At 39.4% G+C, this 25,909-nt stretch overlaps 4 protein-coding genes across 5 annotated transcripts; all 4 read left to right on the top strand.

The window, feature by feature from the left end:
* Positions 1-703: 703 nt before the first annotated feature.
* On the top strand, positions 704-6,023 carry Phlpp (PH domain leucine-rich repeat protein phosphatase). The gene is made up of 4 exons (XM_064698080.1): positions 704-1,651; positions 1,710-1,863; positions 2,195-3,618; positions 4,764-6,023. Exons 1-4 carry the CDS (start codon positions 1,331-1,333, stop codon positions 5,823-5,825), a joined length of 2,961 nt encoding a protein of 986 aa, XP_064554150.1. The 5' UTR covers positions 704-1,330; the 3' UTR covers positions 5,826-6,023.
* Positions 6,024-7,879: 1,856 nt separating this feature from the next.
* Positions 7,880-8,268, top strand: LOC135438967 (heterogeneous nuclear ribonucleoprotein A1-like). Its single transcript, XM_064697534.1, has 2 exons — positions 7,880-7,891; positions 7,957-8,268. Exons 1-2 carry the CDS (start codon positions 7,880-7,882, stop codon positions 8,266-8,268), a joined length of 324 nt encoding a protein of 107 aa, XP_064553604.1.
* Positions 8,269-10,568: 2,300 nt separating this feature from the next.
* On the top strand, positions 10,569-11,101 carry LOC135439515 (ataxin-8-like). Its single transcript, XM_064698271.1, has one exon. The coding sequence runs from the start codon at positions 10,602-10,604 to the stop codon at positions 10,992-10,994; it is 393 nt and encodes a 130-aa protein (XP_064554341.1). The 5' UTR covers positions 10,569-10,601; the 3' UTR covers positions 10,995-11,101.
* Positions 11,102-13,717: 2,616 nt separating this feature from the next.
* Positions 13,718-16,840, top strand: Klp59D (Kinesin-like protein at 59D). 2 transcript variants are annotated; one of them, XM_064697867.1, is made up of 3 exons: positions 13,718-13,976; positions 14,042-15,206; positions 15,693-16,840. In XM_064697867.1, exons 2-3 carry the CDS (start codon positions 14,052-14,054, stop codon positions 16,806-16,808), a joined length of 2,271 nt encoding a protein of 756 aa, XP_064553937.1. In that variant the 5' UTR covers positions 13,718-13,976; positions 14,042-14,051; the 3' UTR covers positions 16,809-16,840. The 2 variants fall into 2 exon arrangements, with proteins under 2 accessions (XP_064553937.1, XP_064553936.1); XM_064697866.1 differs by lacking the exon at positions 13,718-13,976 and having other exon boundaries at positions 14,023-15,206.
* Positions 16,841-25,909: the final 9,069 nt, after the last annotated feature.

The raw sequence follows: 25,909 nt of genomic DNA, 5'->3' as shown, positions 1-25,909 counted from the left end.
ATTCGTGTAAAAAAAAACACAAAGCTAAAAGGCAAATGCATTTTTTTTTACTATCATTCATTCTCACATAACTATATCATACCTCGTTAAGCTATTCACCATTCATTCTTAAAAAGCTGTAATATACATATACATATATGTATATAAGTACTGTACCTAGGTATATACCTACTATAAGTAGGTATTTCGAGGCAACCAGTGCATGGTGAGTATGGATCTTGCGAGCTCTCGCGCTCCCCAATACCTTGGTGGGCTAAGCTAAACTCCATTTAGAGTGCGCGTTCGATATGCGGACTTGTCGAATGGCTCTGGCAAGGCGTACATTCATTTTTGTGAGCAACCCCTTTTAAGTACAGTATATACTGACTAAGAGTAGCAGTTAAGTTTTAAGTTAACTTTTAAGCAGTTTAATTTAAAGACTTTGTTTTAATTAATCAGGATCTTATTTTATTACTGTCTAATAAACTATTTCGTGTTTGCAGATATCAAATGCAAATACAAGTTTTATTGGACTATATATATATATGTATATATAAATATTTTTTTTTTATAAAATAAAAGCTAAGTAAGGTTCTATAGGTTAACATTCAATTCGGGATTTGGAAATCGACAATAAGTATATGTATATTAAATAATAGAAAAGTCTGCAAAAATTTCAAAATGTTTACTCAATTTCTAACTGTATATATTAAATTTCTTATTATTTTATCATAAGTTCTTGGCTTAGATCAGAAAGAGTAGACTCCGACCATATAGGATATATGCCATATGAATATCTGATAGATTAGTTTTAATGAATTGAATATGGTAAAACTTAAGTTCAATATATCGAGAGTGCACTGTATTTCGGAAACAAGACATAATTGTTGCGCCAGAGCCCTCGTATGGCACACACAATCCAAAAGCTGCTTAGACACATCGTTGTATTGCAACGAACCCATGAAAAACATATGAGGGGACGGGGCAGAGTAGCATCAGCAACAGCAACAGCAATGGCAACAGCAACCGTGGCGTTCTCTCAAGCGTTACAGTTTTGGCTTGTCGTAACGGCAAGTAGTCTTCAGTTGTGCATAGACCTGGATCCGGTGTGGATTGTCTTGCCAAGAGCAAGATCTTGAGATTAATCTTTGTTTTAAATACCTAGATAAAAGGTTGCAAATAATTTTAAAATCTATTATATAAATGTGATTAAGATATTCCGAATGTGTGTTCGCAAGTGAAAATTTCTGTTCTGGAGCTTATGTTTACACTATTTTTATAATCATATCCAATTTTGCTGGTGCTCTAAGTCAGTTTTTTGGCCTTTTTGGTTCGTCGTGTTTGTTCATGCATGCAGTGTGGTAAGTTGTTGCCATTCGGACCTTACCTCCGCCCGGAAAAACGAAAACGTAGACAAACAATGCTTAAGGCCGTAAAGAAAACGACCGAGGTAAACAAATCGAAATTAAAAGTTACGGCCAGTAATGGCAACGAGAACAACAACAACAACAACAAGAAAGACAACGACAGCAACACCTCTGAACTGGTCATAAAACGCGGCTCCATCTCTGGCCAAAAGCCAGAAGGCAGTCCAAATGACAGTCCCCCCCTGAAGAAGCTCAGCCTGAAGGGCAACCAACTCTGCGGCAGCATTTTAATTGGCAACTACAACGTAAGCAAATATATACAGTTGTTAATTTCACATTCGTTAATTTACTTCGATTCTACAGTACCTGACACAGCTGGAGGTGTGCGAGAACGAAATGGAAGTCTTGGATCTGAGCACCTTGGCACAATTGGAAACATTGAAATGCAGTCGAAACAAGCTAATTGAGCTAATTATAAATGGCACCAATCTGCAGACACTTATAGCGGATCATAACTGTATGTATCGGAGGTTCTGGTTGGTTTAATGCAACTGGAGTTTGTTGAAAATGTTGAAGAATTTTAAAACGTATTAGGAGTTTACTTTGTTTATGTTGAAAACATGCACGTTTCTTTAAAAATAAGACTAAAATAGGTATAAAATGTTTGTTTTGCTTAACTTTTACTTTTAAATGAATAATTTACTTTAGAAAACAACCTGTAAAAGTCAAGTTTGTGTAGATAAGAATAGAAGCTGCTATTTAGTTAGACTATGCAATAACTCCAAGCGCATTAAGCCCTACAGTTTATGTGTACATTTAGTTAATTAATTGATTGCTCTACTTTAAAGGTCTGCAGAGCATCTCCATATCGAAGTCGGTGCCATTGAAGCTGCTGCATCTGGACATCTCGCACAATTACCTGAGCTCTTTGCCCCAGTGGATCGGTGGCTGTGTGGCCTTGGACACACTCACCGCGACGCACAATCACTTGAGCCACATCAAGGAACTGTTGAGAAATTATCGCATAGGCTGCCTGCGCACACTGAACCTCTCGTACAATGCGCTGCAGCAGCTCGACTATCTGCCGGATGCCTTCTGCAGCGTGACGCACTTGCAGCTGCAGAGCAACGAGCTGCAGCGGCTGCCGGACAACTTTTTTGCCGTAACCCATGGGCAGCTGAGCCAACTGAATGCCTCCTGCAATAGACTAGCCCAATTGCCGCGCTACGAGCAAAACAACAATGCGGCGCTGGAGGTGCTCAGCCTGACGGCCAATCAGCTGAACGATAACATATTCGAGCCGCTGTTGCATGCGAGCCGGCTGAAGGTGCTGCGCCTGGCTCACAATCGTCTGGGCGTGCTGCCCGCGGAGTGTGTGCGCAACTGGCCGGAGCTGGAGGTATTGGTGCTATCTGGCAATATGCTGCAGCAGCTGCCGGATCAGGTGGCCAGTCTGAGTCAGCTTCAGGTGCTGCGCTGCTGCAACAATCTGCTGCTCAGCACGCCGCAGCTGGCCAAGCTGAGCAGGCTAAAGATACTGGATTTGGCGCACAATCATTTGGATCGCATTAATCTGTTGTCCCTGGTTCCAGCGCGCAATCTCAAGTACTTGGATCTGTCTGGCAATTTGCAGCTGCAGGTCGATGAGCAGCAGCTAAAGGTCTGCAAGACGCAAAGCCAGCGCGTCTGGAGCTTAGTCGATGTCTCCGGCAACAATCGCGCCGAATTGCCCACCAGCACGCGACGCCTCCCTTCAGAGTATAACAAATCTGTGCACAAGGCCAAGACGCTGCCCTGGTCCTTGGGCTTTGCCGAGACACCTGGTGAGCTGCGCAAGCTGCTTGTCAGTCAGCTGCGTGCGAGTCACTTCAATGGATGCGCAGACGAAGCTCTCCTGGGCATGTTTGAGTCGCAGAGCGATGCACGCCAGGCACAGCGAATGGCCCAACTAGTGCCCGGCCTGTTGAGGCAGGAGCAAACGCTGAAGGAGTCGCCGCTGAATGACTACATGAAGTACACACTGCTGTCGGCGCAGCGGCAATCCGGCGTTTGCCTGCGCAGCGCCACGCTCTTGCACCTGCTCCGGCAACCCTCCAAGGTGCGCGCCCTAAAATCCAAGCGCTATGTGCTGCGATTAGCCCATCTGGGCCACTTCGACGCGTACCTGGTGCGACGCACCACCCACCTGCGATTGACCGAGTCTGTAGCACACTGCGATGGCCATAAACGTGTCACAGCTACACAGACGCTGCCCGATCCTCAACTGCTGGAGGTGAGTTCCAAATAGCTTATTTTTTAATGCCGATAACGCCTTCAAAGGGTTGCACTTAACATCTTTACACATTAAATAGTGATATGATCTAGTTGCTTTATTATCATCTATAAGAAAACAAGCTTTCATTTGTTTAGAGAACTTTTTAAAATTGAGTTATACCGACTCGATATGGCCATGTTCGTCTGTCCGACTTTACGTTTCTATGGTAACGATGGAAACTCTGTCTTAAAACTCATGAATCGTCAAGAATCACTTTTAATCTTTGCTATGTTTTGTTGTATATATTATATATTTGTTGAAGCTAGCCAGAACCTAGAGAGCTATATCAAAAAGCTGTTATAGGAATGATCGGTTAAAAATTAGGATCTTGTGCCTTGTTATCTTGAACAAAGTCGGTTTTTTTTGAGTTTCGCTTTTCTTCTGACATGTGAGAAAAATATTATTAACATAGGACGCCTATATCATATAGTTTTTTAAGAAGACGGCGCAATATGTTTGCTGTTTTTTAAAATATCTTTCGCCAACTCGCCGATTTTAAAAACCCTTAGGGGTATTTCTTCTACGGCATGCAAAAAAAAGTCGTCATTGCTTAAATTAATTTAGAAATGGGCTAGCTCATTATTTTGGAGGCTCGAACCATTTTTGGACTATGACTCCAGGTTAAGTAAACAAAAAAAAAAACGCAGAGAGCAAACGAGATATGCTGGCAGCTCCTAAAGTCCCAGGTAGCGATAACAATAAACAAACCGAAGAGGGTCTGTAGACTCCTTGATAGGACATTTCACTCTGCGCAAGCTTCTGCTCGAACTAAAAATTCTGGAGGATGACAAGGGCAAAATCTGCTTTGAGAGCAATGAAAATTCGGAGCACATTCTGGACACTGTATTCCTATATTTCCCTTCCAGGATGTAACTTTCTCAGTTGGAGGATTATACCCTTGATTTTTAAAAAAGAGGTAGAAGCCAGGAAAAGTCATTGCATTTTTGCATAGGATTGGATAAAACTAACTTAACCTGATTCCTGATTCCTCGTAAGGACACAAAATGCCCAGATAGTCGCACTGCACTTGACTCTTCACTTGATTTTCGCACTCTTGAAATGATTATTGTTTTTACCATTAACGCATCTTAAACATTATGCAGATAACACTGAGCAACGATGATGAGTACCTGGTGCTGGGCAATGATCAGCTGTGGGCTGTGATGGACATTGGACGTGCGGCACGGGAGATACGCAAGGAGGAGAATCCGCTGCTGGCCGCCAAACGGTTGCTGGAGATAGCTCAAAGCTTTGGCGCGACAGCGAATCTCAGCGTGATTGTGGTGCGGTTCAGTCACCTGAGCACCGATGTGGATCATTTGATTCGGGAGCTGAAGCAGAGTGTGCGTAAAAAACCCGCGCTAATAAGCCCGCAACCACCGCCCAGCCTGTCCGTGAGCAAGCGCACCTGCTGTGATCGCAGCAATGCGTGCCGGCATCGCAATTTGGAGCAGGAGCTGCTGGCTGGACGCTCTTCGCCCAGCGGCCAAAGCAATCCGGATTTGTTGAGCAAAGATGTGGCCACTGTGGCCAAGGACGAGTTCATATTGGCGCATGCGCGTGTGCTGCAGGAGGAACAGCAGCTGGAAATGCTGGACGAGACGGAGTCGGTATTATCCGAAGAGCAATTCAAATGCTGGGAATATATGCTGGAGCAGAACACCCAGCTGCTGTTCGACAAGGAGCTGAATACGATATCCAAATCCTTTACCAAACAGCGACTGCCCACAGCCGGCAACGAATGCAACGATCTGAAGTCCAATCTCATACGCAACGTGACCAACAAGTTCATCTCGAGCAGCACACCCCAGTTGACTAGCCCCCAGCCCCCCAATCCTCCGTCGGGTGCCTATCAGCAGTTGAAGCAGCAGCTACCCACCGAACATTTTGGCAGCATGCGCTCCTTCCAGCAGTCCCCCAACTATGGCTACAATCTCTTCGATGGCAAGTCACGGGATGTTTATGCCAAGTTGGGCGGCGGACCACATGCCGCTTACTTTGGTTCCCTGCAGCGGCGCATGCCCTCTAATTTTGAGTATGATTTCCCTGTTACACAGGAGAGAGATCACAATATTTTGGATGAGGAGGAGCTCGACGAGGACGGCTTTACGGAGCATGAGAGTCGCATGCGTAAATATTGGGGCGTGGCCACCACTGAGCTGTAGGCGAAGGCGTATAAACAAATGTTGCAATTGTTTTTTGTGAAAGGAGAACGAAGATGGACGCATTATATCAACTACTTATCTGCTATATTATAATTATCGTATAAGATCTGCAATTCGTATTAGGATAGCCGGATGCACAGTTGTATATAACTAGTTAAAGCCTTATTAAATAAAAGACTATTATACCTATTCTATACATTTTGTATTATGATTATCATTATCATTATCATTATACCTATTCTATACATTTTGTATTGTTATTATCATTATCATTATCATTATCATTATCATTATCATTATCATTATCATTATCATTATCATTATCATTATCATTATCATTATCATTATCATGATCATGATCATGATCATGATCATGATCATTATCATTATCATTATCATTATCATTATCATTATCATTATCAGTATCATTATCATTATCATTATCATTATAATTATCATTATCATTATCATTATCATTATCATTATCATTATCATTATCATTATCATTATCATTATCATTATCATTATCATTATCATTATCATTATCATTATCATTATCATTATCATTATCATTATCATTATCATTATCATTATTATTATCATTATCATTATCATTATCATTATCATTATCATTATCATTATCATTATCATTATCATTATCATTATCATTATCATTATCATTATCATTATCATTATCATTATCATTATCATTATCATTATCATTATCATTATCATTATCATTATCATTATCATTATCATTATCATTATCATTATCATTATCATTATCATTATCATTATCATTATCATTATCATTATCATTATCATTATCATTATCATTATCATTATCATTATCATTATTATCACCGTTATCGTTATTATTATAAATGTCATTATCACGATCAATATAATTATCACTATTATAATTATTATCTTTATCATATATATCATAATTATATATCTTTTGTTATATTTAGAAATATTACACGGGGGAGAAAGTTTAAGATTTAGTAAAAGGGCGTTTTTGTTGCAACGCTCGAGAGAGTGAGAGCAAAAGAAAAAGAGAGCGAGTAGAAAAGCCAGGGGAAGTTAGCAAGAGAGAGAGAGAGAGAGCGAGGGAGAGCAAGTGGAAATGGGAATGAGTCAGCTCTAAGAGTGAGAAATATAATTGATTGACACCCCGTTGAGAGAAAAAAGAGTGCGTTAGTGATTAGGATATCGATCTCGTGTGCGAGGGAGATGGCGAAAAAGAAAACTACAGTGCGAATAGGTGGTTGTACAAAACAGAGGCTTGGTAAGAGAGATATAAAGAGAGAAGAAGAGAGGTACGGAAAAAAAGCAAGAGCAAGAGTCAATGATATATAATTATGTCGGCTAAGATAGATAGCAGTGAAATTTTCTTACAGATTGCCCTTCTATGCGATTTTCATGACCTCAAGTAACATCGTAGAAAATGAGTCTCAGGAGCTCAAAAAAACCGCACAGTAGGAAAATCTAGTAATAAGAAAAGGGGAATTTTAAAAGGCTACTGATACATCAAAAAGTAAAATAAACTTGTAGGTAGAATTTAATTTAATTAGTTTAATTTCCCTTTAATTATTTTAATATAATATGACGTCTCTTCGGTGTTTTTTTTCCTGCTGTGATTTACACGTGGTAAAATTGAAACGAATGGAAAATTTAAATATAAATGGAATTTTAAATTCTGTGGAAAAAATGGGCGTTGTAACAGTATGCCGGCATAATATAATAATAATAATAATAATACATTTAAATTCTATGCTTTTACGTTGATATGATGGACTTTATCACGCGGTCGGCGACTGCTTATCAAAACAAAAACGAAAATAATGAACCGGTTTTCTAGCTTAATATGTTGACTTTATCAGCTTGAAGAAGCCCATGCGTCTGGCCGCCGTCTGGCCTAATATTGAACTCGTTTTACGTGGACAAACTTCAAACGAAAATCGTATAAATTGCTGATGTGCCCATCACAGCCGAGATAGTAGTAAAAAGAGCATCGTACAGTTAATATCCCCAAAAATAATAATAATAAAATGAGACTCCTGGTATGTTTTGCTTGTGGTTGTGGCCTGAAGCATAAAATTGAATATTCTCTTGGTGTGATCCTTAGTTGGTTGCCTTCATTGCGATAGCCACGCTTGCTTCGGCTTCGGCTCAGTTTGGTTTTGGAGGAGGTTTTGGTGGCGGCTCACAGCAGCAACAGCAGCAGCAACAAGAAGGATTCGGAGGCTTTGGCGGTTTTGGTGGTGGAGAACAACAGCAGCAACAACAGCAACAGGAAAGCTTTGGCGGCTTTGGTGGTGGAGAACAGCAGCAGCAACAGCAGCAGGAAAGCTCCGGAGGCTTTGGCGGCTTTGGTGGCGGAGCACAGCAGCAACAACAGCAGCAGCAGGAAAGCTTTGGAGGATTTGGGGGCTTCTGAGGAGAATAGCAACAGCCGCAGGAAGGATTCGGGGGGCAGAAGACTTTCTAAGAGTATTAAACTTCTTCAAAGAAGAAAATACGAATTTGTTAAAGCATACGTTAAAACAAAACTTTAATTTTGAACGCATATTTTAAAAATATGTCAGTTTTAAAACGCTTGAATTGCCGCGCCAATAAATAACTGCTTATAAGGAATCTTTCAAGCAAGCAGTTAATATTGTAATTTAATCATAACCAAGTGTGCACTGCTTGCTTAGCTAATGTCCTTCATACGCAACTGCGCATTTGGCCAATAGAGGGCTACCAATGCGAAGTAAGAAAATCGGTAAAAAATTAAGTTCAAACGAGCGCCGATAGAGGGCGAACACAATACGAAGCATGAGAAAACTTGCAGAAATTTAAAAGTGCTACAATATTTTTTGTATTGATTTATGATATAGCCGTAATTTTCACACCTTCAGCTAAATGAAGTGTTTTTAATCAAGAATAATTGATTTGTTCTTTAATATATTAGAAAACTAATTGCTTTAAAGAGCTTCCCGAAGCTGACAATCTTTATGTTATTATTTAAAATTACATTAATTGATCTGATTATTCATTGCGGCATCAAACAAGCGCACTCAAAAGTGCCCATTAAAATTGAGAACTTAATTTAACAAGCATAAAACACACACACGCACATAAGTTTATCCATGTAATAAGTACATGCCTTAGACATTCATATATGTATAGGCCCCGTATTTGTAAGGTCACTGAGGCGCATAATTCATGTCAATATCAGAACTCATTTACTTGCGGTTGTTTTTAGCGACGCGTCGCTCAAGAAAATTCATCTAAGTGGCAACGACATCAATGGGGCATGGTCGTCGAAGAGTGGCAGGGGGTGGCAGAGAGGGGGGGGGGGTGAGTTGCCAGAGAGATATTTGCGTGTGGCTTTCTTAATCATTTCGAACCGCTCAAGTGTATTACCGTTATAGGCCGCGTTAACAAGGCGAACAGGCTGCAATGCGTTGGGCGAATATGGAAACTTTTCTGGAAGCACATCCGTTATCCGATCTTAAGTAGTGTATGCGCCACCGGAATGCTGGTAATTTTAATTACTTTTTCGGTCTCATTTGTTTCCACTTGTTGCCCATCAGTTAAAACTTGAGTTGAAGTTTAAATGACAATTCCATTTTCGGCCACCATTCACCCATTTCCACCATTCACCCATTTCCACCATTAAGCCATTTCCACCATTTAACATTTCGCTCAAAACCATTTTCATTTTGAACATTTTACACTTGAGAGCCTCACACTGATGTCTATCACAATGCCCATTGCAACTTATTGCTGTGGCTACTTTTAATACACTAAATTAACTTTTCGGGCGATTCACTCATTCCAAACCCAACCGCGCGATTTGTCAAGCAACGTCCACAGAAGACGCGGATTCTATCTGCCGTTTATCTCGCCAGTGTTGATAAATAGCTTTGTGGTAATTAATTTGGCGTGAATGAAGTGCACGAAATAGAACAAAAATCAAGAATTAAACAACTTGATGGCAATACACACAACTTTATTCAGATTCCTCTTAAATCTGATTATTCAAATTTACTTTTATCTATATAGATTGTAAATGAAGAAGAAGCAAAAAAACAGCGTAACTTTTGCAAAGTCGTTAGATTAGTTGAGAAGGAAATAGAAAACATATTTCTAATAAACGCAGCAAGGATATTCAAATTTGAAGGCAGATATTTATTCGGTAAAACTTAAACAAAATATTCTACACTTTCTCTCTCAAATTTCATTTTTAATATTTAGAGGAAATAACCAAGCTTTCAGTTTTTAATGAAAAAATAGGGCATCAAATTATAAAGTGCCAGCCGAAATCCATAAATAGGCGTAATAATATGATTCATATAATTAAAGCAAAAATATTTTAATTTGCTTCCTCGCTAAAACGCGATGATTGAGCAAATTTTTGTAAAAATTTACCCGAGAAATGATTAGCATCCATCGACCCTCTCAGGTTGCTGACACCGCACATGCTGCCTATTAAAGCCTACTAAAGCAGAAGTCGGCTAAAACAACAAGAAATCTAAACAAACCGAAACGGGTTTACAATTTGTAGGGGATCTACACGAGTTTAGCCAAATGTTCAACTAGTTTCTCAACAACAAAATGTTTTATAAAAAGACAAATGCTGACCGTAGACAAAATAGTCACAAAGGCAGCCAACAATTGTGCAGATCGCCAAGCAATATGAAATTCCTCGTAAGTTTTGTAACTGGATATATCTGAACGTAATTAGATAAGTCGGATTTTTAGCTGCTCATCTTCATAGCTCTCATGAGCTTTGCCTGTTCTGCGGCTCAATATGGATTTTGGAACTTTTTGGGTGAACAGCAGCAGCAACAGCAGCAGCAGCAACAGGCTGGGTCGGGACAACAGCAGCAACAGCAGGTGGAGAAATTTGAAATAGACAGTCCGTTCGGTGGCGGCATCGAATTCATCCAGGAGCAACAACAGCAGCAACAACAATCAGCTGCCGGCGGTCAGCAGCAGCAGCAGCAGCAAACGGAGAACGAGCTGATAATAAAAGGACCCTTTGGCGGCGGCATTGAGCTGGATCTAGGACAACAGCAGCAGCAGCAGCAGCAGCAAAATGGCGGTGGGCAACAACAACAACAGCAGCAGCAGCAGCAGCAGCAGCAGGAAAATCTTTTTGAATTTTTTGGATGAATTCCTAATTCTTGCAAAGAGTGAAATTAATTATGAGCCAGTAATTCAAGGTCTCTAAATGCCTTGTCAATTATTCAGATGAGCTCTCAGAAAATAGTACAAATGACTGGAACTAGTTCTTTGACCAAAAATATTTGGAAAATATTTGTATACGAGAATGAACTAAAACTGTAAACAAATATATATAAATTAATTTATTAATGAGTTGCGCAAAAAAGAGCATGCTTTCATGTTTTTATAAGAAGCCAGAGAATATCCGAAAGAGAAACTCGTTACGATTCGGAACCTAGAAACTTAGACAAAATTGAATTGGAACTTTTTTATACCCTTGCAGAGGGTATTATAATTTTGTCGTGAAATGTGTAACGCATAGAAAGAGACATCTCCGACCCCATAATGTATATATATTCTGGATCAGTATCAAAAGCCGAGTTGATATAGCTATGTCCGTCTGTCTGTTTCTATGCGAACTAGTTTCTCAGTTTTAAAGCTTTCGTCATGAAACTTTCCAGAAGTGCCTCTTTCTGTTGCCGGCAGTACATATGTCGGAACCAGCTGGATCGGATTACTATATCATATAGCTGCCATAGGTCGGTCGAAAAGTAAGTTCTTGTATGAACAACTTGTTTGTTTATCTAGATGTCTTAACCAAACTCGGCATCTAATAGTTTAAGTATGCTCCTAATATATATGCAAAGTCCTATTAAGATCGGACAACTATATCATATAGCTTCGTTCGAAAATTAAGTTGATTTATGGAAAACTTTTTTGTTGTTTAAGATATTTTAACCAAACTCGGCATATTGAAATTTCACTTTGCTCCCTCGCATTTCTTTCTCGTTTAAAGATAATGTATTTTCTTTAGTTTTAAGACCAAAAGGGGCTTCAGACCCTTTTAATATTGTATCATCATTTAATGGGCTAAAGTGAGCTCTTCAGCTGTTACTGGCCAGATAATTGAACTGAATGAACCTAATCCAACTGCATTTTATTCATAATTCAATTGCGTTGCTAAAGCTGTTAATAAGCCACCTTTAGAGGCAACTGTTAATCCGACTCGGTTGGAAACGGATGCGGTTTTAGCTGGCAATACTAAGGCAACCTATCAACACATCCGGCTACCGCTCAGACACCTCCAAAACTTTTCTCATTAGATGTATCCGCACACATACATCCATTGAAGTTACCTGCTGCCAGCTTCCTGCCAGAATCGCACTACTCTCCTTCTGCCCCTGCCCCTGCTGCTGGTGCTGCTGCTGCCACAATGCCTGCTGAACGCATCGGCGCTTTCAATGACTTCCGTCAGCGCCGACGTCACACTCGACGTGTAAATTTGCATTTGCTTCTAATTACGTAGAACAGCAACGTGTGAGAAGAAGCTGGGGGAAGAAACTGTTGGAAGGCCGAGCTGCTGCCACGCCCCGCAGCCAAGAACGCCCGCATTAGGTGCAGCTGCAGTTGGAGTTGCAGCAGCAGACGTTTGCGGCAATTGCAATTTAGAATTTCAATTATATTTATATTTTTATGAGGGCTTGCCAGCGCCAACACCTCATCACCCCCCTCCCCCTGCACATACACACTCACAGAGACTCTGAACATACGGAAACACTACAAATCAAGTGCCACGCACGCAAATTTCCTTTAATTAAAACTAAACTTTTAAGAGTTTTTCGCCTACAGCTCTTCTTCTTCAGCTTCTTGTGCCTTGCCCGAATGGCAGCTGCATCCGTATCAGATCTGCATCTGCATTTGGTAAGCACCGGAAAATTGCTTGGCTTCAACTTCAAGGAACTTAAGGTTAGGCGATGTCATCTGCCAGTTGTAGTAGTATTTGTTGCCAGGCCAAGTGCACATAACTTGACGCCAACTTTGCCAAGAGTCTGTCGCACGGTAAAGTCAAAAAATAATGATGCCTGCACAAGGTGTGTGCGGTTTGTTCGGAGTGAAAACTTTCATTTTAATAGAGATCCAGTTTTTGAGTAGTTTTTTAAATATTGCGCAATTCCTTTTTTTTCGAAACTAGATCTTGAGTACAGCTATTGGAAGGTTGCGAAATTGTTCCGAACCGAATCGGTTTTGAGTTCGGCGCTTTAAGGCCAAGAACTCTCGCTTAGGACATAGTTACGTCTTGCCTTTTATAACCAGAAACGAGAAAGAAGGATTATCTTCGGCACGCCGAAGATTTAATACCCTTGTAGATCCAACCTTTTCATAATGTTCATAGTGTTTTGCCCGTATGTAAGAAGCACAGGGAAAGTAGTTAATTTAGTTAAATAATTTTCCATAAATCAACTTAATTTTCGACCGATCGTTCCTTTCACAGCTATATGATATAGTTGTCCGATCTTAATAGGATTTTGCATATATATTAGGAGCATACTTAAACTATTAGATGCCGAGTTTGGTTAAGACATCTAGATAAACAAACAAGTTGTTCATACAAGAACTTACTTTTCGACCGACCTATGGCAGCTATATGATATAGTAATCCGATCCAGCTGGTTCCGACATATGTCGGCTTTTGATACTGATCCAGAATATATAGATACTTTATAAAGTAGGAGATGTCTCCTTCTATGCGTTATTTCACGACAAAATTATAATACCCTCTGCGAGGGTATAAAAATAGATACAAGCAGACGGTGAAAATTGTCAAATTTTCTTTTTAAAATAATTGTTGAACGACTTGACGTACTACATTTGATACAACACTTGCATTTTGCAAACCCCAAACAAAACGTAACGTTTTTGGAAATTCGAAGAAAACTTTTTATAGAAGAATAAGAGAAGCGAGTTGAATCGAGAAATATTTATAGGCAAATGTCCTGGATGGGAGTACGTGGCCATCTATTGTGCGTGGCCATATTTGAGTAGTTGATCAGGATATCATTGGATTGATTGCCATTCGCAGAGTTATCGTTTGGAGCACAAAACCTAGGCACAACACTCGGATAACAGACTCGACCAGCTTAGCTCCAAACGGTCTGTTACGAAACAATTTTATTTTTATTGTCTAATCGTAAGTTAGGTTTCTGATACATGCGCAGACGCTGCTATATGGAATTGCTAGCGATTGGCGACAAGATCAATATAAGACGATCCGACGGATGCATACAGTCCGCGAGAGTCGGATTGAAGAGTATCGAGCGACAGATTGTGACCGTTGAATGGACACAGGGCAGCAAGGTTAAAGGTAAGGAAATACCCTGGGGCTCTGTATTGGAGCTGAATCCGTCATTAGCAAAGGTCAAACAGAAATCGCCGTTGGACAAAAAGGTGGAGCAGCAGCAGCAGCAGCAGCCAAAAATGGAATCAAAGCCGCACAATCTATCGGGCTACAATATGTATCGCAAGAAGCCCACAAACAGCCCGTATAAGAAGCGCCTGCGCGCTGGCAATCGCTGCGATGGAGGCGCCAATTCGCCGGCCGTTATAAAGCCATTGAAGCCGCCAATTCATGCCGTGCTCGGCGTTGTCAATCCGGGAATTAACGGCACTGAACTGACTGCGGTCAAGGGCACATCGAGCACCTCGAGCGTTCGCCGCTGCTCGAGCGTTGTCCGCGAGGTGGAACGATTGAAGGAGCAGCGGGAACGCCGACGCGCCATGCAGGCCGAGCAGCGGAAGGAGCAGTGCGCCCTGAAGAGCAAAGACCCAGGCAATCCCAACTGGGAGGTGGCCCTAATGGTGCGCAATTATCGTGATCAGCTGCAACTAAATCCGTTGCGGTACCTCAGTCCGCGCGGTGCTCGCGTCCAGCAGATCACCGTCTGCGTGCGGAAGCGTCCAATGAGCCGGCGCGAACTGCAGGCCAAGGCCGTGGACATCATATCGGTGCCCAGTCGCGATTCGCTGATCATTCACGAGCTGCGCAACAAGGTGGATCTGACCAAGTTCCTGGAGCATCACAAGTTTCGCTTTGACTACACCTTCGACGAGCAGTGCAGCAATACTCTGGTCTATGAGCACACGGCCCGTCCGCTGATTCGCACCATGTTCGAGGGCGGGAATGCCACCTGTTTTGCCTACGGACAGACGGGCAGCGGCAAGACGCACACCATGGGCGGCGAGTTCTGTGGCAAGGTGCAGGATTGCACAACGGGCATTTATGCTCTGGCCGCCAAGGATGTGTTCGCCGAGCTGGCCAAGCCGAAATATCGTGATATGGGCGCCAGCATCACGTGCAGCTATTTTGAGATCTACGGCAGTAAGGTAAAATATCGATCAAATGCGATTGCAAAATTATCGATAGTTTGATCGGACTTTAAATTCAAGAAGCGATAGCTATATTATGCAATATTACACCACAGATTGAGTGTGCCTAAACTATCGATAGTAGCTACAATCGATACTTTATCGGCTTCCGATATTTAGAGCCTATCGATTAATAAGCGTCCTTATCTAGGCTTAAAACAATTTAAAGACAGTGAATAAGTGTTGCAAACCTGTCGATAGTAGCTACAATCGATACGTTGTTATCTATCGATATTTAGTTAAATCGATAAGTCTTGCTATTTATACTATTAATAGTGTGGTATATATTTTAAGATATAATTTAATTTATCCGTAAGAATCGTTTAGACTTTCGATATTTGCCATTTTTATTGTATTCACAAAAGCTATCGATGCAGAAGATCGATAGTGTATCGATAGCTTTTCAGCTTTTTTTTTTAACCGTAACCTAACCTACCTAATTAGGTTTTCGATTTGCTGCTGCCGGACAAACCGATGCTGCGCGTCCTGGAGGATGGTCGCCAACAGGTTGTGATTTGCGGCCTGACCAAAATGCCAGTTACTAAGGTGGAGGAAGTGCTGGGTATCATCGAGCAGGGCAATCGGGAGCGTACCTCGGGCCAAACATCTGTGAACATCAAATCGTCACGCTCGCATGCCGTCTTCCAGATGGGCCTGCTCATGCCCGATCAGTGGGAGCCGTGCGGCAAGTGCTCCTTTGTGGATCTGGCTGGTAATGAGCGCGGCGCGGACACACAGTCGGCCAATCTGCAGACGCGTCGCGAGGGCGCCGAAATCAACAAGTCGCTGCTGGCGCTGAAGGAGTGCATTCGCGCCTTGAGTCGCCATTCGAGTCATCTGCCGTTCCGTGGCTCCAAGCTGACGCAGGTGCTGCGCGATTCATTCATTGGCGGCGAGCAGAACAAGACGTGCATGATAGCCATGATATCGCCGGGTCTGACCTCCGTGGAGAATACGCTGAATACGCTGCGCTATGCGGATCGTGTCAAGGAATTGGTGGCCAAGGAAGAAGATCCTCTAGAAGCTGACTACGATCAGCCAGTTAAAATTGATGAGAAGAACTCTTCGCTTGATGACGATGTCAAGCACGACACAGAGTCCTGTCCCGACTCTGATGTCTCCGAGTCGGAAGACTTTGACACCGAACTTTTGGATGAGCCCAGCGGCTTTGTTGACTTTAATTCCAGCCAAGCCTCGGAGGGCAACAGTTCTTTTCGTAAGGGAGACAGCAATCCAGACCTCCTGAGCGAAGGCGAAGGCGACGTCGACGGAGACGGGGAAGTTGACCCCGAACAAGGCATTCAGATATCCGACGTTGTTATGCATCACGATGTACTATTTGAGTTTTTCTCTAATTTCAAGATGCATTTTGAGGAGGTTCTGGCCGATCCCAAGACCCTGGAAAAGAATTTGCGTCTATCCAAGTTTCTGCAGGAAGCGGAGCCAACTCTATGCGAACTGGAATCCCTTGTGAAGCAGGCCCATAAGCTGGTCACCACCTACAATTCCCAGCGATATTTGGAGAGTGAACCGGATGACGGACAACAGCTTTCAGATTAGGGCTTAAAAGTTAGAAAGACGCCAGCAAAACATGAACAAACAATTTATTTATTTTCTATCGTACGTCATATTGTAATATATTTGTTTAGGATCTTCTAAATAATTATATAAATTTCATCAGAGGCAGTATATGAAAATTAAAAGCCTTTTCCTTTTTAGAGTTTGCAACTATTTTAAACCATATCTACGTCTGCAAATATCAGTGAGATACAAATGTATCTGTTAAGTAGAAACGGGTCATAGAGAAAATATTTATATATAGAACTAAGAACGATTGTATGTTACAATAGTTTGGAGCTAAGTGCAGAGTATTTTCTAGTCGAATACATCCAGCTATTAAACTCTTGTTAATCATTTCAATAGTTATCGATAACTTTCAAGTGATAAATAATCCGATTATGTTATCGATTATAAAACACTCAGTTATCGATAACTATTTAAATCGGTTATTAGTAGTTAAAATATATATTTAAAACTAGCTTTTTTTTATTAGGATATAATATAATATATCTAGAAATATCCCAACATTTTCTCATATGTATTTTATAATTATTTATTTTGCACTTTATTTTTATAGGCTGGGCTCGTAGATAGAGGCACTCTTAATGTTTATCCAGTCACACATCACTCAAAACTGAATTCGGTTTTTTTTTACGCATATTTTCCGAAAATGCACTTGAAAGGACTTTTGCCCCACACGGTGAGTGAATGCAGTGCGAAAACTTTGTGCTCGTATTGAAGCATATTTGTGGAGGGGAGGGGAGGGGAGAGAGGCATGAGATATGAATATGGGCTAGTTGGGCTTATCGCAATGCGAAACGTCTACGCGATGGCAGTCAATTGCTCATTGACTTGGCACACGATGCCGCCGGCTGCTGAGTTTGGGAGAAGTGAGTACCGGTTACCGGGTCCTAAGCCCTGGTAACATGCCAAAGCCGAAGTGCAGCTGTGCAGCGGCGGCGACAACAAGGACAACCGCATCAGTATGAGTTTGAGTTTGAGTTGGAGGCTGCTGAAAAGCAAAGTTCGAGGCAATAGATACCCAGGCAGGAATGTGAGTTTTGGTTTAGTTAGAGTTTAGTTTACGTGCGCGTGGATTTCAAGCTGTGCGCGCACATAAGTTTGCGGCTTAAGCATGTGAAATTCATAAGAGCCAGCACAGCCGGATGGCAGCCAAAACGAACGCCCATCCCCATCCTCATCCCCATCCCCATTCCCATTCCCAAATTCCCTCCCAGCTTACGCTTAACCCTTCGCGTTTTCACCTGTATCCGTATCCGTATCCACACATAAAATACAGCACTGGCTAATGCATTGCCACCTCAGCCACCTCTTAAATAACCCCAACGCAACCCACACGCAGCGGCAAGAGGCAGTCAAAAAGTTGCCACATGAAAAGTTTAAAATTAAATGTAGCTGGATTTTCTAGTTGAGTTCCCTCTCTTCCTTTTTTTTTTGCGCCAAACCCCACACTTATGCTATAGATACGCTGCGAGCAGGGTAAATTAACTAGGGCAGACAGCTGCTGGCGAGATAGAGTATTTGTAAAGATTTATAACCATCCTAAATTAATCATTTCAAGTACTCAAACAATTGAATTTTCTCTGTTTTAGGTTATTACACATATAAATAAAATTGGCACTATATCCTTTCGTGCTTTCTTATAAGTGAAAAACCTAACTTGAACACTTGGTAAGTTTTGTGTTTTAATTACTTTTATAAAAAACATATACAAATGTTAAAAAAAAAATTCAAAAATCTTATAAACATTTGAATGTTGTTTTTCCCTTAATTCAATTTTCCCTTGTGTCAGCTTTTTTCTTAAATCTTATATAATTTATGACTATACAATATATAAATATCTTTTCATACCCTGAATCCATTGAAAATGGGTATAATTTGTTCTTTTTTTTTCTTTTTAAACCTTGTCTAAAATCTAATATCATTTAACTATCTGATATATATATCTATATTTTTTCTTTTTATATAACTATATATAACTATATATTTTTCTTAACCTTGTCTAAAATCGAATATCATTTATAACTATCTGATACAACTATTTTTTTAACCTTGTTCAATATCCTATATCATTTGTTATAACTATCTTTTTATACCCTGAGCCCAAGGAAATGGGTTAAAAGGATATAACTTTTCCTATTGGAACCTTGTGTAAAATGTAATATGTCCGATATATAACTGTCCGATATGTAACTGTATTTCCTTTTAACCTTGTCCAATATCTAATGTCATTTATAATTATCTGATATTTGGTTTGTCTGAAATCCTATGTCATGTGTAATTATCTGATATATAACTATTTATTTTAAAACTTTGCGTAAAATCTGATATAATTTATAACTATCTTTTTTTAAACCTTGTCTAAAATCGAGTGTTATTACAACTATCTGTTTTAATGCGGAGCTAAATTTAATTTCAGAATTTTCTCTGCTTCGCATACTTGAAAATGTTGAGCGCGTGTTGCGGCTAATTATGTTTTGGCCTAATGGAATATAATTTGAACAAAATTATTGAAAATTGACGGTAATTGAAATGAATTTGAACAAATTTGAATGCATGGCCAAGTGTCGTGTTGGGCGACCATCAAAATGCCGAAAAGTGTTCAAACCAGACGCCGCGTCAATGGCACGCGACACAGAAATTCTCCAAGGACTGCAATTTGAACTGGGCGGGAGGAGTCGAAAAGCACCTATTAGACATTTTACTCAAGCTGTGGAAATTACTGAGACGCTCCCTATGATTAGGCCACAGTGTTGTGGATTTTGGAATATGCAAAATTAAAGAATACTTCGACTGACATTTGCTGTAAGGTTATGAAAAGCGAACACCTGAAGTGACACGAAGTTTGCAAATATTTTGAAAGTATAAAGCTAAACGTAAGTTTGCTCTTTACATTTCTTTGATAATATGGTTGATTTGTTTGGTTTTTTTCTTATCCAATATCAATATTTATGATCAAGCTATTTTTCCTTACTGACTTAAGCTTACTGGCATATAAATTATCTAATTTAATTGCACTCTTAGCAGATCCCAAAAATATATTTTTAACTAAGTTCTTTAAGTTTCCCATTTGGAAAAATATTTTAATATTTCTTATACGTTTCAAGTTTCCTAGAGTTAAATATAGATTAAAATGTTTTTTTTTGTACAAAGGAAGAAATGAAGGAAACCTGTTTTAAAAGCAAGACAAATATTTTCTGAACAGTTGATCTTTTCAGATCTCTTTAGAAAAACATATATATCACATTTATCATGGCTGCAAACATTAAAGTTAGGATTCGTCATTAATTTCGGTTCGTAAAGCTGTTCTTTTTCCAGAACCATAAACCCAGTTTAAATATTCCTGGGATCCTTTAGGTATTTGTGAAAGCGCGCCCTTGACAATTAAAGATGTATTCTGGACCATAAACCGGTTCGGTTTACTGCCTTTGATCTCTATGTTTCAATTGCTTTTGCCCGTACTCGGAGGGTTGTTTGGCTAAATAAATTCAATAAATATAAAAATAAATTAACTGCAACTAAATGAGCCAAATAAATTCATTTACCGCTTACACGCGTCACTAGTGCAACTGCAATCCACAGCGGGGTTCCGCCACTCAGCCCTTACCCCTCTTCCCCCGCCACTCTCGTGATCCTGCTCCTGCTCCTGCTCCACACCAACACGTATTCAACAAACTCAATTGCTGGCGGCTACCCCAGCGCATTGGGGGAAAAGCCAAGTGCAGCCTGCACTTTGGGGAAGCCAAGCTGCAAAAACAGCAACAACAAGTTGCAACAATTGCCAAGGCGACAGTCGAGAGTCAGACGGGTCACATTCTATCCGCTGCCAGCTGCAGGTGATTTCTTTACACCCCCATTGCAGCGCTTTCCTCACCCCTCACCCCTCACAAAAACCCTATCAATGTAACTACTTCATGGCTGACAGAATTTCGTTTGCTTTGCTCTTGTCAGGCAACTCTCAAAAGTATCTTTTAACTAATCCAATTGGTATTTTTTATGACGATACGTAAACATCTATGGTATCAAGAAATTTCAATTCATTGCAAAAGAATCTATTTACCAGACGTTTATTCAGTCAACAATTTAAGAGTTTTATTAAATACACCATAACATTTACCTTTAATAAAAGTTTTTTATTAAGGGTAGTTAGTCGCAACTAGCATTTGACTTGCATATTGCTTAGCACAAGAGTTTTTTCTATATTTGAACTGTATTAAAATGTTTTTTAAAAAAATAGATAAATCTTTATATACATATTTATGCTAAATACTAATTTGTTTGACTGCAATCTAATAAATATTTAATTAATAAATATCTCTGTAAGAAAGGCAAGAATTCTTAAGGAAATGTTATGAATATAAAAATAGCTGTATAAGATATCTTATCATTTTAAGAATTCTAATAAGTATTATTTTTAAGAAAGTTCATTTATTTGGAAGATAGAAATATTATTGACTTAATTTCAGTAATATTTAAAATTAATTTCTTAGCAACAATAGATTAATTATATGCGTGAGAGTTCTAAGACTTTAGAAAAAGGATAGAAAAATTAAAACAATTAATCTGATTTTTTTCAGAATCAGAAAAGAAGAAGAATTTATCAAATGTCCTATACATAAGAGATGAAAGGAAATCTCAGCTACAGGTTAGTGTTATTATATTCCTCGATTCCAATTGGATTTACTTATCGCTGGTTGCTTATTAAACCAGTAAAAGCTTTAAAGTCGGTTGCAACCGACCTCACAATACTCTGTTACCAGCACGAAGAGTTTAAAACAGATCGTAATGAGTATTTTCTATTATATGGGATAAGAGATCTTAAAACCTAAGCGAGTAACAGGCATTGCAAGAAACAATTATACCCTTTATTCCTTTACAAACAGAGTATACAGCTTATTCCAGCGCGTAGTAAACATGCAATTGATGATTTCTTTTTTTTCTGAAGATCTTATAATATTGAAAGTTCATTGAGGGAAGTCTTCCTTATTTTTTTTATTGAATTCTTGAGTTTAAATCTGAGGGATTCACAGATGTATTCCGCCTTCAAGTGGAAATTGCATTTTTATGCAGGAATTATCTATTAGAAACTATCTTCAAGATTTGCTCGTCTCTGAGTACAAATTTTGGATTAGGCCCAAACTGTTTTGCTTTTCTTAAAGAAGAAATTTGATTTATAAGAAAATCCATTTACTGTACCCTCGCATTCGATGTGGTGCGTAGTTCTTTGGCCAATTGTGTTCTCATGGCCAATTGTTATGGCCAAAGTTTTGCTGTTTTGTGTGTCTAAGCCAGAATCGCCAAAACTCTAATGAGTGTTATCGCCCAGAATCTGAGTCGTTGCCATATCGAATGCTCTGTGCTGTGTGCGGTCTCTTGCTAGGACTGGCACCAAGTTTCCATCCCATATTCCTCTGCCCCGTGCACCGCATCAAACTCATTAAGCGCAAACCCTTTGGCTGCTCTCTGCGCCAATTTCGGTTTGGCTGGTAATGACTTCATCTTTGTGGCTCTTACTCTCAGTGTGAGGACAATTTGGCAGCGCTCGCATTGCCCATTGCCCTGGTGTCTACCACCAGCAGCAACAGCAACAAAAACAACAACAATTATAAGAAGTAAAAGTGCTTTAGTGGAGACTGCTCGATTGCCAGCTACCCTGTTGCTAGCTTCTCGTAATATATTTATAGGGCCTAAGAAACAAACTTAGCACATCTTTCCCTACTTTATATTTTCCCCACTTCACTACATCTTTACTTTTTCTAACCTCTTTTTTCTACAACCCCTTTCCTTAAGTTCAAGCCCTGCAAACTTTATAATAACTTTTGTGTCTGGTCTGATATTTGGTATTACAGAAGAACCTTAAAGAAGGTATTCAAGCGGCTGTACAGACTAATATTTGCCAAATACCCGATAATAAACTTTACTTTTTTACTATTTGCTCTTAAAATCTGTTGTTTTTTTTTTAACTTACTGGAGAGCGGGGCTTACCAATTTGTTTATCAAATCTCTGTAGCTCTCATAATCTCAGGGATATGAAAAAAAACCTGACCTAAAACCGATTTGTCGATTTTTAGAAAATTTAAGGACTAATAAAAAATAAATAGTAATGAAATAAACAATAATATTAAAAGCTAATTAAGTAAAATAAAATAAAATAAATAAAAATAAATAATAAATTATAAAAATATAAATAATAAGTTATAAATATAAAAAAATAAATAATAAATTATAAAAATAAATAAAAATAACGAAATAATATGAAAAAAATATAATAAAACAATAAAAAGTATTTAATAAAATAATATACATATATACAATTGACAAGCTCATTCTGCCTATGAAAATGAGAAAAAAAATCATAATAAAATAATACTTATAAATAGATTTAACAAGCTTATTTTGCTTGTGATATTGAGAATTATTTTCAAAATGTAAAGCCAAGCTATTCCCAAGGACCTTAAGCTAATTAAAGTACAGACAGACAGAGAGGCAGAACCCTAGATCGTCTTAATACATCGTTTTAATTGGGAATATAGGTACAGTTAAGGCTACCCATAAACGGACAGCTCCCATAACTGGTCATAAGCATTTTCAAAAACGGGCATCTTCCATAATTGAAAAACGAACAGCGACGCTGGCTGTCCGGTTATGCGAGCCTTCACTGTATACACTGGATGAGTTCGCCTGCTTTTGCTTTATACACAAACGCCTTATGCACCGTTCAATGGCTACAGGGTATTATATTGGCACCAACAACAGCAAGCACACAAAACGCAACATTCGCAACTACAAACAACTTTTTAATTGCAATTAAATACGTAACAAGTTTTTAGTTGTAAGTGCGCAGAACTTCGCCTCGCTTCGGAGTTTTCACAGTGGCCATTGTTGTTGTTGTTGCTGTTGTCGTTGTTGTTGTTGTTGCTGCTTGGTCCGCTTCTTGCTCTTCTTCTTGTTATTGCGGTTTGCTATCGACACAAGCTATCTCTCGTATACACACACATACATAACTATATGAAATTGTCTTTGTCTGTATGTGTGGGTGCGAGTGTGCGTGTGTGTGTGTGTGCCAGTTCGTGTTGTCTAAAATTGAGTTGTGCTCTTTGGGGTTTTAATTGTTAATTGTTAGCTGGGGCCCCAACGGATGACGGCTGATGACAACTTTCGTCCCCAAAGCGAGTGCGATTATTGACGTGTTTAATGGCCAAAAGCGAAAACGAATTGCTTCTGCCAAGGATTAGAGCTTCAAATCCTTAAGCCGCCTGTAAGCTAACCCCCCCTTACGTTTCAGGGCAATCAAACAATATCACATTTTAAATGCAAAGCATATTATTTACAGAATTATTATTGTGCGCTCATAATGCACTTCCATTTGCTCTTGGGGGTCTTTTAACGTCGTTGGATTTTGGCAGAGTCCTTTGCTGGGTATAATACTCTAAGTAAGTGGGCAGGGCATTTACTTGGAGCTGGTTCCGGGCTAGTATTCATTTCTGGATAAGTGTCTTAGTCAGGCTTTAGTTGGAAGTTTACTTTGATATAGACACAGTGGACGCTAGAAAGCTCGATTATTATAAGGTTTCGAAGGATGCTCTGCGTCTCTCTTAGATAAATCAGACAGAGAAGAGAAGGCCTCAGTCAGCATAAATATTTAGGTGGGAGTTTATTTTTTGGATATCTCAATTACCTATACCTATACCTATACCTATACCTATACCTATAACTATACCTATACCTATAACTATACCTATACCTATACCTATACCTATACCTATACCTATACCTATACCTATACCTATACCTATACCTATACCTATACCTATACCTATACCTATACCTATACCTATACCTATACCTATACCTATACCTATACCTATACCTATTCCATTTTATCTAGCTAATTTTTGCATAATATCAAATATCTTCCAATTATGCCCTTCATTCACGGCTCACCTGCCACGCCCACATTTTTGCTTTGTACTGTTATCTTAATAAAGTCAGCTGCTGCTAGTTGTTCTGCTTCCTGACATATAATAGCGAGCAATTGTCAGTTATATGCCAGACTCGTATTTATATTCGTAAAACATTATTTTACCTCATATATGAGATTACTCTGACAGGCCAAAGGCCGAAATTGCATATTGCTGACTCGTCTCTGTCTCTTTGCCTCTCTCTTTTCCTCTCTCTCTCTCTCTCTCTCTTTGTCTATTGTTCTGGCTTTTGTTTGGCTGTCAGTCAGTCAGTCAGTTTGGCCATTGTTGGTAATTATTCAAATTTTGTTTGCATTTTATGCATAAATAAATCCTCGAATTACGACTCAAAACTCGGCTCGAAATGCCAAGGCATACAGCTGTCAGGCATCGAGTACGGCAAATCTACTCAGACTCTGGCATCGAGTACGCAGAGTAAGCACTAAAATGCAGCTGCCTGTCATTAGACGCCGCCCCATTCCGCCCGTTCCCGGATATCACCTCTAATTTAATCAAGTTATGTGGCAGGCAAAAGCCCGAAGCATTTACTTTTTTACCCTTGTTGAGGGTTTCATAATTTGTTCACAACTTTTGTAACGCATATTCGAGTATATTTTAAATGTGGATTACAATCAATTTTATTTCTTATATAGAGAAAGATCAAGTTTTAACGTTTTAAAAAGTTTTTGTTTGTTGAAAAAAAAAAACATTGTTATGCTTTGTTGACCCGTTTCTTATTTTAAATAAAAATATAATAGTATTATATTAATCATCATATTGGAGAAATCTTGAAGTTTTTATCTTTGAAAATTATATTTAAATTTATAGAGCATCCGTAAAAAATGGAGCATTTAATTGACATTAAATCGACATATTCTCAAATTCGTTTGGTTCCAGTATTAATCAAAAATCATCATCTATTGGCAAAAACATTTTATTGAAACCAGCTTTTCTAGCAGAACACAATTTGTATCGGGTCAGAATGACAACGATTTGAAAATGATTCGAAATTGATTCGAAATAACTCTTAAATTACTTAACTTTTCAAATCGAATTGAAATCTAGTACAATCTCCAACTTTTGAAGACTTCTCAAAAAAACGATATCATATGGGAACTT

Source organism: Drosophila montana, unplaced genomic scaffold (assembly GCF_035044405.1).
Source record: "Drosophila montana isolate Dmon_TW-CO22-7 unplaced genomic scaffold, ASM3504440v1 contig_402_1, whole genome shotgun sequence".
Lineage (NCBI taxonomy): Eukaryota > Metazoa > Arthropoda > Insecta > Diptera > Drosophilidae > Drosophila > Drosophila montana.
The sequence above is the reverse complement of the archived record's forward strand: the minus strand, read 5'-3'. Positions and strand labels throughout refer to the sequence as shown.